We start from the raw sequence: 14,874 nt of genomic DNA, 5'->3' as shown, positions 1-14,874 counted from the left end.
GGCTTTATTAATGAACTAGCCTATGTTGATCAACCTCCCGGGTTTGAAGACCCTAGATATCCTAATCATGTTTATAGGTTGTCCAAGGCATTATATGGGCTTAAGCAAGCCCCAAGAGCTTGGTACGAGCGCCTTCGGGACTTCCTTATTGAGAAGGGCTTCACCATTGGGAAGGTCGACACCACACTATTCACCGAGAAGCTTGATGGGCATATCTTCATTTGTCAAGTGTATGTTGATGATATCATCTTTGGATCATCAAATGAAGATTCTTGCAAAGAGTTTGGTGAATTGATGTCGAAGGAGTTCGAGATGTCAATGATTGGAGAGCTTACATTCTTTCTTGTTTTTCAAGTCAAGCAAATGAGAGAAGGGATTTTCATCTCTCAAGAGAAATATACTAATGATCTTCTCAAGAGATTCAAGATGGATGAATGTAAGCCAATCAAAACACCAATGCCAACTAATGGACATCTCGACCTAGATGAGGGAGGTAACCCGGTTGATCAAACTCTCTACCGCTCTATGATTGGTAGCTTGTTATATTTGACCGCATCTAGGCCCGACATCATATTTAGTGTGTGTATGTGTGCTAGGTTTTAAGCTAATCCTAAGGAAACTCATTTGATTGCCGTAAAAAGAATCCTTAGGTATCTTAAGCACACACCAAGCATTGGCCTTTGGTATCTCAAAGGAGTTATATTTGAATTAGTTGGCTATTCCAATTTGGATTATGCCAGTTGCAAAGTTGATAGAAAGAGCACATCCAGAGGGTGCCATTTGCTTGGTAGATCACTTGTGTCTTGGTCCTCCAAGAAGCAAAATAGTGTGGCTTTGTCCACCGCCGAAGCGGAATACATTGCCACGGGTGCTTGTTGTGCACAAATACTTTACATGAAACAAACTTTACTAGACTATGGTGTAGTTCTAGACAAAGTACCTCTATTGTGCGACAATGAAAGTGCGGTAAAACTTACAAATAATCTGGTTCAACACTCTCGCACCAAGCACATAGATATCCACCATCACTTTCTTAGAGATCATGTTGCTTAAAATGATATATCACTAGAAGGTGTAAGGACCGAGGATCAATTGGCGGATATCTTCACTAAACCACTAGAGAGGCAACATTTTGTAGATTGTGGAATGAGCTCAATGTGCTTGATTTTAGTAACTTCACTAAAAATGAGCTTGTGTTGTCCCTTGCATTGCATTGTAATATACAACATGTTTAATGTTTTGTAATGCATATAGGGCTTATCTAACATGGTTAAGATAACCGCCGAAAAAGCGTGTGAAGAAGCTTAACCTTGGATCAAACTTGACAAGCAACTAGATTTACTTACAAGTATTGCATTGCATATGCATGAATGTCATTTTGTCGTTTGTCTTCAAATTGCCCTCTTATTGCCTATTTTCTTAAAAAGAATTATAGCCTAAGGCAAAATATTTTGAAAATCTTGAGGGTTTGAGAGAGGTCACTCATATTAGTCCCAATTGGTATTTATTTGGATCTTATTCAAGTTGGGACTTGATTGGGAATAGGCAGCACGAAGGACTTTGCAGATTTGCTGAAGAAAGAGTGACCGGACACTGCACCGGACTCTAGAGTCCAGCGTCCTGTCAGTTCACAAGAGGTGAACTTGCTACGAAGGAGTGATCGGACTCTGGCTTTCAGTGTCCGGTCAGAAGGCTTTCAACGTCCGGTCGTGTGGAAGAAGACGAAGGTTGTATTGATCGAACTCTGGCTGTGTCCGGTCGATGTCCACCGAACGCGTCCGGTCGCCATCCTAGAAGAATTGGACCTCTCTAGAATCGACCGGACGCTAGGAGGAAGCGTCCGGTCGCTGCCACCGGAGCGTCCGGTCAATAGATTGCGTGCAGTTTTAGGACTATTCTCCGTTTCCTATTTCATCCCATGGGGGACCCCTTTAAATCACGAGCCACCATACTCTTCTCCCCGCATCCGCACCGTCGCATCACCCTAAGCCACCGAATTCGCCACCCTAAGCTGTCGGATTCGTCTCCTAAGCCGCATGCCTACGCCGCCGTTCCCGTGTGCCGCCGCGCCGCCGTAGCAGATCCCCACACTGCCACACCGCCGCCTCCCCGCTCGCAGCAGCTCCAACTCACCACGCCGCCTGTCCTGCGCCGCAAGCCCTTGCATCACCGCACCAGAGGAGCCCAAGCCACCGCAGCTCCCCACTCCGCTCGCCGCACCGCCTGTCCTACGTCGTGTTGTGCCCACACACCATTGGGCTCCCACTGTAGCAGAGCCACCGTGCCTCCACTGCCCTAGTTGTTGCCAAGATTCACAGCAGTAGCACCACTGTTGGATCTCCAGTGCCGTTGCCGTACCCTAGCGCCTTCATTGCTTCCTCGTTAGAGAGCCTCCTGCGCTTCGCTAACCCTAATCTTCGATTGCCAACCTGGTGGTTCCCCGCGCATCATTTCTTTTCTTCTTGGATCGCCGATTCATCAGGTAGCAAGCCTCCATTTCAATTTCATACCTAAATTGCTTGCTTTCTTAGGGTTTTGTATCTCTAGATGCATAATTAAGATTATTTGTATATCCTATCTATTCCATCGTGCAGCGAGTCGGTGCCGTTGAGGTCTCAGTGGTAGTTAGCAGTCAACTCGGGGCCAAGCTCGTGAGTATGGAACGAGGCCAAGCCTCGAAAGTGACAGTTGATCTTTGTCAGCGGCAGTTGATTCATCTAAGATCCTTCAGATGGCTCATACGAAGAATGTCGGAGGTGGTCCCGGTGATGATGATCCAAGGCCCCCGCCTCGCCAGCCTGCGGAACCAAAAGGCAAGGCGATCAAGAAGTTGGCAGTAAGGAAGCGCAAGTATTCAGATGTAGATACAGCGAGAGCCGCCGTAGTTGCTAAGGCCACAGAGCATGTCGAGAGAGGAGGCGCTCGCAGTGGAGTCTGGATTGCTGATCATCTTTCACTAGAAGCGAGGCTTCACTTGAGCGAGTTGAGTGCCTTCATGGTGGTCCAGCTGGGACTCTCATGATCGGCGGACGGCGTGTTGCCATTGATGAGGTTTAGCCTCAGGGGGAGCCACAGCAGCAGCCTCAGCTAGCACAGCAGACTTAGGAGCCACAGCCAGCACAGCAGTCTTAGGAGGGTGAGCAGGCCAAGGATACAGAGCCAGCACCACAGCCATAGTTATGCTGCTCTAGTCGTACTCGTGTTCTAGTCATGTCAAGGGCAGATACTCATAGCAGGGGGTTCTCGTCCACCGCCTCGACCATAGGGTCCGCCTCCAGTGACCCATCTTGACCTGAGGGCCGCCACGGCCAAGCAAGTGCAGCAGCTGAGGTTCGTGTACTTTGAGGTGTGGTTTCCACCCAGGAGGGATGAGAGAGCATCAGAGGGATTCTATACACCCCTATAGGAGGACTTCTATAATGCCTATCTCAACAGTGGAGCAGTCTTCATATCACAGAGAGTGTGCAACTTAGAGTCCATAGTAGCAGCAGCTGGAGAGCACATTTGTCCGTACCTATCCTATTTACCAGGGCTGACAGATCTGATCGGACGGATAGGCCTGTATGTTCCATCTTGGGTTCGATAGTTCTATGCTACTCTATGGATTGACCCCCAGCATAGGTTCATACACTTTGCATTTAGAGGCAGAGACTACCGGCTAACGAGCACCAAGGTCAGGGAGATTCTTAGGCTTCAGGAGCAGCCAGTCAGGCTCCATGAGGTTTGCTATGGATAGACCGCACCCTCTAGACACCCTCATGGTGGTATGGTACCTCCTACGGACTTGGTTCATCACTGTTTCATAGAACCCTTTGGCGAGGGGTCGTGGAGGAACCCCAGCGATCTCACTCCCACTGCTCGTGTGATTGAGGCTATCATGAGGAGGACTTTACTTCCGAGGACGGGATATAGAGAGGGATTGACTCGGATACAGTTATGGCTTCTCAACTCTCTAACGCAGTAGACAGTTTTTGATATTTGGGATCTTCTTCTTTTAGAGATGGAGGACACTATAGCTGAGGGCTTCAGAGGTCACAGGCAGCTACCCTATGCTCACTGGATCACATTCCTTATCCATAGAGAAGTTACAGTTAGGTCGCTTGAGATGATTGCTGAGTACAGTGGTGCCACTACAGAGTTTCCTGCTTATAACCTGACTCAGATGATCCACCATAGTACACCACAGGCACCTAGCCAGCCGCGCCGTTGTCCAGAGATGCCAGAGACTACATCCCAATAGAATGATATTATCAGGGGTATTGCAGCCACAGAGGAGGAGGAGCTTGCTCAGTAGGAGGGGTTGGTCACTAGCGAGCCTAGTGACAGTTCTGATGATGACTACCATCCTATTCCACAGATGCCTCCATGACGACATGATACTGAAGCCGGTAGCTCCAGTTCAGCGCCACTTGCCCCATAGACAAACCCTGCTCTTCTTGCTATACTTGAGCGGATGAGGCAGGACCAGGCATGATAGGCTCAGGAGGTAGCTGCTACATTTGCTCAGTTCCAGACTCAGCAGGACAAGTTCTAGCGATAGCAGCTAGTTATTCAGCAGTAGACATGGGCTCTACAGCAACAGCAGCTTCTCGAATTCATGCAGCATGTAGTGACAGTGATTGGGGCCCCACCGCCATAGGCTTCTCCCTAGCTTGGTCAGCCTGCCACCACTTCGATTACTCCAGCGTTATAGCCTAGTGGGCTTTAGAGTCAGGGACATCCACTAGCATAGTATGCTTCACCGACAGAGTAGGTGTCCTAGTGGCTTGCTTCGCTAGTGGTAGCCCTACAGTTCACACCACTCCAGACGGGCTTCACACTGGCATAGACGTTGTCGCTGCTAGAGCTAGACACTTCAGTCTCCAGGAGTCTTGGAGCCTCCTTCAGTGAGTTGATAGGGCAGCCCACTCCTCCATACCTGCATGTTCTAGGTCCTTCTACAGCTGCACCTATCACAGTGACTACAGAGACGCTCCCCTCCTCAGTGGCATCATCAGAGCCGGCTGCTTCAGTTATACCAGCACAGCCTACAGCAGCACCAGTTCTTGATCCGACCCAAACTGCTTTAGCATCACTTCTAGCTATAGAGGGTTAGACAGCTTAGAGCTCAAGATCAGACGATGATGGCACCCAGTTCCACCTCACTCCTCATACCTCAGCGCCCGGCTCGTCCGCTGTAGCCCCACCGATCGACCCTTAGGTTTTGGTGTTTGACGCCAAAGGGGGAGAGGGTTCGAGTATGTTAGGCTTAGGGGGAGCTACTTATCTAGGGCGAGCTTAGTTATTATATTAGCTTATCTATTACATTTGGAGTTTTTATATGTGAGATACACTATTATGCATTTATGTGTGTGATACATTATGAATTCATGTTTACTACTATATTTATGTGATAGTGATATCTATGTGATCGTGATATATGACATGCGTGCTCTCTGCTTTGAATTATTTATATGCCATATCACTTGTGCTATGCTCATTTGCCTTTGCTTCCGTGTTTTACTCCGATGCAAATGAGCTTTATTACTTGTACTCATGCTTATTTCATATCTTTTGAGTACATCATGATGGTTTGGGTCATATAAGCTTGTCTAACACTTTTGTTCTTATTGCCAAAAGCTTATATGAACCAAGCATGTTAAAAACCTCATCTCTTTCACATACTCGAGGTAGTATTGTCATCAATCACCAAAAAGGGTGAGATTGAAAGCATCTAGGCCCCTAGTTGGGTTTCGGTGATTAATGACAATATGCGATTACTGTGACTAACGTGTGTTTTGCAGAAACAATTGAGTTAGGTCAAGATAATGGAGATCGATTGGGCAATCATGGTTGTCATGCCCCTACGATGGAAATCGTTTCGGTTTTCAAAGGATGGACGACAAGGTTAAGGATGGACTAGTTCTAAGTGTCGATTGAAGTTGGAGAGACACTTAGAGTAGTTTAGGACTTTGTTTTTCCTTTGGCCATACTATTAAGGGGGGTATGAATGGGTAGCTTGACCTAGGTGAGTCTAGTGAGTTAGGTGTGGTGCACACTTGTCAACACTTAACCACTGGAGTTCGGGGTGTACTGACCGGTGCATTCGGTCAACATGACCGGAGCGTCCGGTCACCCCGCAGAGGCACATAACGGTTCGTTTTTCAGCCGGTGTTATAAATACAACCTCCACTCATGTGTGGGGGTACTTTTGCTCATTCCAACAGCTGAGAAACACCTTAAAGAGTGCCAAGAAGAGCAAGGTCCTAGTGAGGTGATTGAGATTTGAGAATCCCAAAGAGAGCCCTCATTAGTGAAGATCAAGAGTAGCAAAGTGTGCATCCACCTTCTCATTAGGCTTGTCGTGGTCAAGTGAGAGTTTGTGCTTGTTAATCTTGGTGATCGCCATCACCTAGATGGCTTGATGGTGATTGGGAGCTTAGTGATCACTCGACGGAGCTTATGGGTGAGCCAACTCAAGTTGTGAGCGGTTGTGGGTGATTTACCGTGACGGAGTGTTGAAGATTCAACCTGTAGAGAGCACTTGATCCTTGCGTGGATTAAGGGGGAGCTACACCCTTACGCGGGTGCTCCAACAAGGACTAGTGGGGAGTGCCGACTCTCCGATACCTCAGCAAAACATTGCCGCGTTCCTCCTTCTCTATTTACTTTGAGCATTTACTTTGAGTATTTACTTTGAGCAATTCAATTTTTGTCTTTACATTCATAGAATTGCCATGCTAGAATAGGATTGGAACTTAGGTTGCAAGTCTTTTGTGCGGTAGAACAATTAGAAACACTTTCTAGGAACAAGGGGTTAATTGGGCTAACCGTAGGATTTAATTATTACAAAGAAATTTAGAATTAGCCCAATTCACCACCCCCTCTTGGGCATCTTGATCCTTTCAGAGTGGAGCTGAGGAAACATACCAAGGGTGTTGATACACCATTTTAGTGATCTCCACTTGTATAGTGCTTAGTGATTCATTAGGTGATTAGCATAGGTGCTTTGCGAAGTGCTTAGGTTGATTAGACCACCGCTTATGCGCTTGCTATAGGTTTAGGCCAAGTGTTTAGTGAGGCTTGCATGCCTCTTACCACTCGGTTCTTGTGTGCACCATTGTTGTACATCGAAGAGGCTTGTAGTCTTGCGAGATCACACCAACCGCGTTTGTGGTGTGACCATCACCGTGTACCGAAGGGAACAAGGCCCGCGGTGGTTCGATCGGAAGCTTAATAGTGAAGACGGCGGGGAGCGGTCCAGGAAAGGCTTGCCGAAAGGCACGTCGGAGACCAACTTACGTGTGGGGAAGGCCCGAGATTATCCATGGAGTTAACTGACCAGAAGCTTGGCCCTTGCGAGGGGCTCCAACGAGGTCTAGGGGAAAGCTTGCGCGCTTCTCGATACCTCGGTAAAAATACCGGAGTCATCGACGGGAGTTTGCATATCTCTACCTTACTCTTTAGCTTCTGCATTTACATTGTTTGCATAACTCCTTTTACGGTAGAGATAGCCACACACTAGCAAAACTGTAGTTGCACATTTAGATAGTTTATCTTTTGCATAGGTTTTGCTAAGAATAGAAAAAGAGGTCATAGTTTAGAGTTAGACTTTTAAGTTGCCTAATTCAACCCCCCCTCTTAGGCATCACGGTCCCCTTTCAAGGCCGAATCTATGCTCCCTGAAGTATCAAAGGTAACAACACGTAGACTACTAAATTGTGATACCTACAATGCCCGTGCTTATAATAATATTAAAAATTTTATCCATACAACTCCACATTCATAATAATTAATGCAACAATAATAGAGGGATGCAACTACTATATACAACAATGATATCATGGAGAACCAGATCCTTCACGAGGGCGATGGTGGGCTGGTTGTCCACCATCAGTGCTGGTGGGTGAGCTTCCGCACTGGTCAGCTCGTCCTGCAGCCAACGCAGCCACACAACTTGGCATGCCGCTGTGGTTGCCGCTACGTACTCTGCCTCGCACATAGACAGCGCCACCACCTTCTGTTTCAGCGATAGCCATGAAATTAGAGCTGACCCGAGCAAGATGAGCACGCTAGAGGTGCTTCGTCGTCCATCGATATCCCCTGCCATGTCTGTATCGCTGAACACAGTGAGCTACAGCCTGCTTCCGCCTATCTTGGGGAAGACGATCCCTTGATCCATCGTCCCCTTGACATAGCACAACAGCCACTTCACCATAGCCCTGTGATCCTCTCGAGGATCCTCCATGAAACAGCTGATGTAGCCCACGGCGAGCGCAATGTCTGGCCTTGTGTGGACTAGGTAGCGTAGACCATCGACGATGCTCCGGTAGAGTGTTGCATCCACCTTCACCATGGTGCTGGCCTTTGTCAGCTTCAGCCGCTCCTCCATCGGAGTCACGCACGGCTTGCACTTAGCCATGTCATTCCGCTCCAATAGCTTAGAGGCGTACATGCTCTGATCAAGCGTGAGTGCTTCCGTCCCCTGTCTCACCTCAATGCCAAGGTAGTAGGAGAGTGCGCTAAGATTGCTCATTCAAAAATGAGCCGCCATCTCATGCTTGAAGCTGTCGATGTCCTCCGCACGTGCGCCAGTGACTATCAAGTCGTCCACATACACGCCGACGATGAGCTCCTCCTTCCCCCATCGCCGTGTGTAGAGCGCATGCTCGGTTGCGCACCTCATGAACCTAAGCTCGCCCAGCATGGTGTCAAGCTTGACGTTCCACGCTCGTGGGCCCTGCCATAGCCCGTAGAGCACCTTGTGCGGTCGGAGCACCCTGTGCTCCGCGCCCTTGACGGCGAAACCCTTAGGTTGCCTGACGAAGACCGTCTCCGCTAGCTCACCATTGAGAAAGGCCGATTTTACGTCCAGGTGATGGACGCGCCAGTCCTTTGCTGCTGCCAAGGCTAGTAGCAAATGGACAGACTCCATGCGTACTACTGGCGCAAAGACTTCCTCAAAGTTGATGCCCTCGTGCTGGACAAAGCCTTGGGTTATGAGGCACGCCTTGTGCTTGACAATGGCGCCGAGCTCGTCCTGCTTGAGCTTGTACACCCACTTTAGGCCGATCGGACGACATCCTAGAGGTGGATCGATGAGCTCCCATGTCTCATTTTCCTCGATCGCCTTCATCTCCTCCAGCATCGCCCATCACCAGTTTCCATCATGCTGGGCCAGCGCGAACGTGGGTGGTTCCTCTGCACTGATGAGCAGCAGCTCTTGGTCATTAAGCAGCCGACATGCCATGCCTGAGGGCCCTGTGCTGCTGACGTTGTCGTCTAGCCTACCGAACCGCACCTCCTCACCATCATGGAAGGCATCCATGAACTTAGTGATGTCACTTGGAGGTGAGGCAAACTCGATTAGTGTTGATGTAGTTCCCTGTTCCGCCGGATTGCTTGGCACAGCAGCGGGAGTGCTAGGCACCCTGGTTGCATTGCTCGGCACTACTCCTGAACAGCTCGTCACCACTCCTAGAGTGGTCTGCACCCCTCCTAGAGTGCTCATCACCAGTCTTGCAGTGGTCGGCACCACTGCAAGACTGCTCGGCTCCTATACGGGAGTGCTCGGCACCTATCCTAGAGTGGTCGCCACCACTGCAGAACCTCATGGCACCACTACTGGAGTGCTTAGCACCCCTTCTGGAGTGCTCGGCATCCCTCCTGGAGTGCTCGGCACCCCTCTCGGAGTGCTCAGCATCCCTCCTAGAGTGCTTGACTCTATCGCTGGAGTGCTCGGCACCCCTCCTAGAGTGCTTAGCACCTCTTCTCTAGCATCTCCACCACCGTGGATGACCAAGTGCTCGACGACGAAGGTGCTAGTGAAGCCGCCAGCTTCCCCCGTGCTCGGACTGTTCCAGTCCCAAGCCACCTTCTCGTCGAACACGATGTCGCGCGAGACCAGTACCTTGTCTCCACGTGGGTCATAGAGCCGGTATGCCTTGGTACCCTCCGCGTAGCCTAGGAACATCATCGGTGTGCTCCTGTCCTCCAGCTTGGTGAGGATTGGCTTCGTCTTCCTAACGTGGCCGATGCAACCGAATGTCCAGTGGAAGGACACGCTCGGCTTGCCTCCGTGCCAAGCCTCGAACGACGTCTTGCCCGTTAGAGCCTTGGTGGGTGCGCGGTTGAGGATGAACACCGATGTGGTCATCGCCTCACCCTAGAACCTTGCCGTCGTGCCTTTGGCCTTCATCATGGATTGAGCCATGCCGACCACTGCCTGGTTCTGCCTCTCCACCACACCATTCTGTTGTGGCGAGTATGGCGCGGTGTGGTGGCACACCACACCCTGATCCACATAGCACGCAGCGAACTCCACCGAAGTGAATTCGCCGCCTTGATCAGTCCTCAGCACGCGGAGCTTCTTGCCGCTCTCGGCCTCCACGCGTATCTTGAACTTCTTGATCGCCGCTGCCGCTTCGTCCTTGTTCATCAAGAGTTGCAGCCACATGTGGTGACTACAATCATCCACGAGTAGGAGGAAGTACCGTCGACCACCATTTATGGCTGGCATGATCGGCCCACAGAGGTCGTCGTGGACAAGCTCGAGAGCGTCCTCCGCGTGATACTTGGCCGCCTTTGGGAACGACAACCACCTCTGCTTCCTGGCCAGGCAGCTATCACACAGCTCACCTTCGTGCTCGATTTGGGGTAGCCCTCGGACCATCTTCTCCAGCCGACCAAGCGCGTTAAGGCTGAGATGTCCGAACCGGGCATGCCAAAGCCATGGTTCCTCGATGTGCCTTGCCGCTAGGCACACTGGCTGCTCTACCTTTAGGTCGAGAAGGTACAACCGGTTTAGGGACCTCTTCACCTTGTCAAGAAGTCGCTGCTCCTGGTCCCTGACCCTGAGGACTCTGTTCTTGATCAGTACCTCGCTATCGCGCTCATCCAGCTGACCAATGCTGATGATGCTTGAACGTAGCTATGGGATATAATATACATTCATTAGCACGCGGTGTTTCCCATTCTAGAACCTAAAGATGATGGTGTCGCGCCCTTGGATAGCCACCCTTGAGCCGCCACCAAACTTCATTGTACCGGTAACATCATCGTCGAGCTCAGAGAAGGCTGTCTTGGAGCCCGTCATGTGGTTGCTGGCGCTAGAGTCCAGGCACCACCGCTGTTCTTGCTCACCGTCCACATGTCCAAGGTGGACTTGAGCGCGTGGTTTGTCGAGGTTGACAACTTTTAGGGCCTTCCTAGGTCCTTCCACCATCGTCACCTCTCCCTTCTCCTCGGCCTTGACGTTGTTCAGTGCATAGAACATCGCCATCAGGATAGAGGCCTCATCATCATCATCAGCTTGCATCAGATGAGCCTCATCCTTCCTCTCCTGCTTGCGATTTGGGCACTCCCATGCCCAATGGCCCGTCTTCCTGCAGCGCCGGTAGGCGTTGGGGTCGACCTGCTTCTTCTTCTCTGAAGAAGCCTTAACGCGGCGCTTGCCATTACCACCATGGCCGGAAGAGGCTACCCCAGAGTTCCTCCAAGCAGCCTACTCCTCCTCTGTCAATAGCAGTTTACCACTGTCCTTCATTGCTATCGCCTGGTTTAGGCTCTCGTCCATCGCCCGTAGACGGTCTGTTATATCCTCAATGGTGAGGGTGAACAAGTCCAGCATCGTCTCTATGGAGAGAGCGATCTGGATGTACTTTGCCGACACGGAGTGGAGGTACTTAGAGACCACCTCCTCTTTGTCGATGGTGACGCCGTGGCTCTTCAGCTTACTGATGAGCGTCTGCAGGTAGAGAGAGAAATCCTCCACCGTTTCACAATCCTTGAACTTGAGGTTGGCGTACTCCTATTTTAGAAGCTAGGCCGTCGCCTTCTTTGCGCGGTCGGATCCGACGTGCATCGTCGCAATAGCCTCCCACGCCTCCTTAGCAGAGTTCTTCGCCCCCAACGGCTCCCTGTACTCCACCGGTACAACAGCGAGGATAGCCTCCAGCGCTGACATGTCATCTTCTTTATTGTCGGTGCCTTTGTCAACATCATTCCAGAGCCGTCGGGCTCTGAGCTTGACCTTCATGGTCACCGACCACTCTCCATAGTTGGTGCGAGTCTACGTCGGCCAACTGGTGCCGCTGACCTCTCGTACCGTCTGTCGTGGTTGTGCCGCTGACCTTCATGTCATGGCTGGGCAGCCACAGCAGTGCCACTGCTGTCGTCCATCTCTAAACCGTCTATCATCGCCAGCGGTTAGTCTGGCTACAGTGCTTGTACAGCTCCGATACCACTTGTTGGCCTACAAGATCACCGGCTCAGATGAGTCGACCTCTCAATAGTCTTGCCGAGCATGGCCGACCACGACAGACGTTGTCCGACCATACACTATGGCTAGAGGTAGAAGAAGGGAGGGAGAATAGAGCATACACACACAACAGAGACATAAGCGTTGGCTGGAGCTCTGTATAGAAGATGGTAAATCTGAACTCTCTCCTTTATTGAGTTGCAGTGGTAAACTATATATACAACTCTATCCATCTAGTCCTAGTACAGCAAACATGCTGCTACAGTACTAGATGTGACAGCAGGGCTGACTTTGGCGCCTGCCCCTGCTGTGGATACAGTGCGGGAGGTGAGCCATTCGACGCCTGCCCCTACAGCTGCTACAGTTTAACTGCAGAGAGCCCTTTTCGACGCCGCCTTCACCTGTTGTACATTCATACAAGGAATGCAGAAGATTATCTAACAGTGTCTACATCAGGTAGCTGCATGACATCCTTGGAGAAAGGGTTCATCAGTGACAGCAGTGAGCCCCCGTCACTGGTGTGCTGCTTGAGAAAGAGCAAGTTGCCCACGGAGCCAAGGCACTGAGAATTCTCTGGTGGTACTAAAGGCCATCGGTGAATTTTATCGTTCGGGATGTTGAGGAAGGTGCCGTCATGTGTCCTGTTCGTTTGGACTTGTTTGGCTTATAAGCCGTACTTTTTTAGCCAATAAACAGTGATTTTCTCTCACACTAAATCAGCCAACAATACTTTCAGCCATAGCTTATCAGCCAAACGAGTCCAAATGAACAGGGCGATGAAGGGTGAGCCATAGGAACGGAGGGGGCACGGGCTCTAGCTGGGCACTGTGGCGCCATGGGCGGCAGACCGCTGCCAGTCGGGCGCGATGCGCTAGGGAGGGGTAGCCGCGTGAGGACAAGGCCTAGGAGCTCTGGCCGCAAGTCTGCCCAAGATGGGTAGTGTCTGGCCGCCGCCATCACGCGAGATCGAGACGAGCAAGCTTCTCTTTTCTCAACGAGCTGGCTTTGACTTTGAGCGTGCCCGCAAGGAAAGGAACCAGTTGATTGTGGAGATGGAGACGATCACGGCGGCGGACGGTGGTTCCGACGTACGGTGTTGGGACTTTTCTTTTGACGAGGGTTGCTGGGACTTGGGAGGCCCAGCGGGAGGCGCCACGGAAATATATAGCCCGGCGACTCGGCCCCGGCCTAGCACGAGGTCGGGCGCTGCAGAAAAGTGGGCCACGTGGCTCGCACTCGGAGCACGCGAATACACCCATGGCCGATGCCCCATGGAACTTTGGGCCCAGCTGTACTCGAACTTGAACTCGAACCGTGCAGCCGCCCAACCGTGTGCGAACCAGGCCGCCGCCGCCGAGGGCGAGGAGGTCGCAGTGGTCGACGAGGCGGTGTTGGCCGGAGTGCTGCACGTTCTGGGCAGGACGAGGCTCGAGGCTCGAGGCCGAGGAGGGCGCGGGCTTGGTAGAAAGGGTGATGCTGGGCTTCTACGAGTTCTTGCACAGAAACTGCAGGCCTGCCGAGGCTGGAACTCCCGGCCCAGGATCTGGCGCAGATCGGCATGCTGTGCGCGGGCCGAGCCCGTCAGACGCGTGATGTTTGATGGCTCCTGCGGCTTGTTGCGTCTGCATGTTGTGCGTTTTTGGAGCTGGATCGAAGGGCAGTTTGTGGCTCTTGTATTATCAGTGATATGTTAAATGTTGATGCAAGTATACACTTACTTGTGAATCTGCGTAAGGCCCCAAATTTAACTTTTTGCAGAAATATAATTGTCAGGATCTTAGGACATCTCAAATAAAAAGGCCAGGTTATGCTTACTCCTTGACACAGCCCATTCAGAAAAAAGGCCCAGTTTTACATGACCATGGACTGGGCCATGATTTCATTCCATTTACTGATAAGACGACTTAACTGGCCAGTCCTTAAAAGAAAAAAAAGTTTGTTCTACCTCCTGAACCATCGTCATAGTTAGATGTTCCTTCTCATCAAATTTTAAAATAAGACATTTTACTTATTGAACTTTCTAAATAGTTCAAGTTATCTCCCTGCCTCGGTTTGGGGTGGTTTTGACTTTTGAAGGTGGTTTTATCTTTTTTAGTTAAAAATGATAAATATTTGATAAGGTTTTTAAACCACTAAAAATATCTCTAAACTTTAAAAATTCTAAAAAAACTCTAAAGATATAATGGGATATGGCCAAATCCAAATAAAATATTTAGAGCTCATGAAAATATCTCTAGACACTTAAAAAATATATTATAAAGATATTTCCATGAGCGCTAAATATTTTATTTAGATTTGGCATATTCCAATCTATCACTAGATTTTTTTTGGGATTTTAAATGTGTAGAGACATTTTTCTATCATTTAAGAACCTTATTAAGTATTTACTGGATTTTTAAAACTAGAAAAAAGAGAAAACCACCTTCAAAGACCACTCTAGACTAGGCTAGGGAGGTAATTTGAATGGTTTCCATAATTCAGGGGGGATAAAATATATTGTTCCATGCGCTTGCCAGTCGACATACCCACGTGAGCATTGGAGTTTTTCCTTTTTTTAATTTTTGTTTCTCTTTTTCCTTCTCTTTTTTTTCTCTTTTACGAATCCATCCTACACCTTTGCTCCAACATGCTATATC

At 50.0% G+C, this 14,874-nt stretch overlaps 1 protein-coding gene across 1 annotated transcript; it reads right to left on the bottom strand.

The window, feature by feature from the left end:
* Positions 1-8,113: 8,113 nt before the first annotated feature.
* On the bottom strand, positions 8,114-8,515 carry LOC136525806 (uncharacterized mitochondrial protein AtMg00810-like). Its single transcript, XM_066518668.1, has one exon. The coding sequence runs from the start codon at positions 8,513-8,515 to the stop codon at positions 8,114-8,116; it is 402 nt and encodes a 133-aa protein (XP_066374765.1).
* Between the last annotated feature and the right edge of the window lie 6,359 nt (positions 8,516-14,874).

The sequence above is a fragment of the Miscanthus floridulus genome, chromosome 19, assembly GCF_019320115.1.
Source record: "Miscanthus floridulus cultivar M001 chromosome 19, ASM1932011v1, whole genome shotgun sequence".
Taxonomy (NCBI): Eukaryota; Viridiplantae; Streptophyta; class Magnoliopsida; order Poales; family Poaceae; genus Miscanthus; species Miscanthus floridulus.
Note: the sequence above shows the minus strand (reverse complement) of the source record. Positions and strands in the feature narration are given on the sequence as shown.

Excerpts from the sequence above, each read along its gene's own strand:
- LOC136525806 (XM_066518668.1), bottom strand. The coding sequence starts at position 8,515 with ATGAGCAATCTTAGCGCACTCTCCTACTACCTTGGCATTGAGGTGAGA.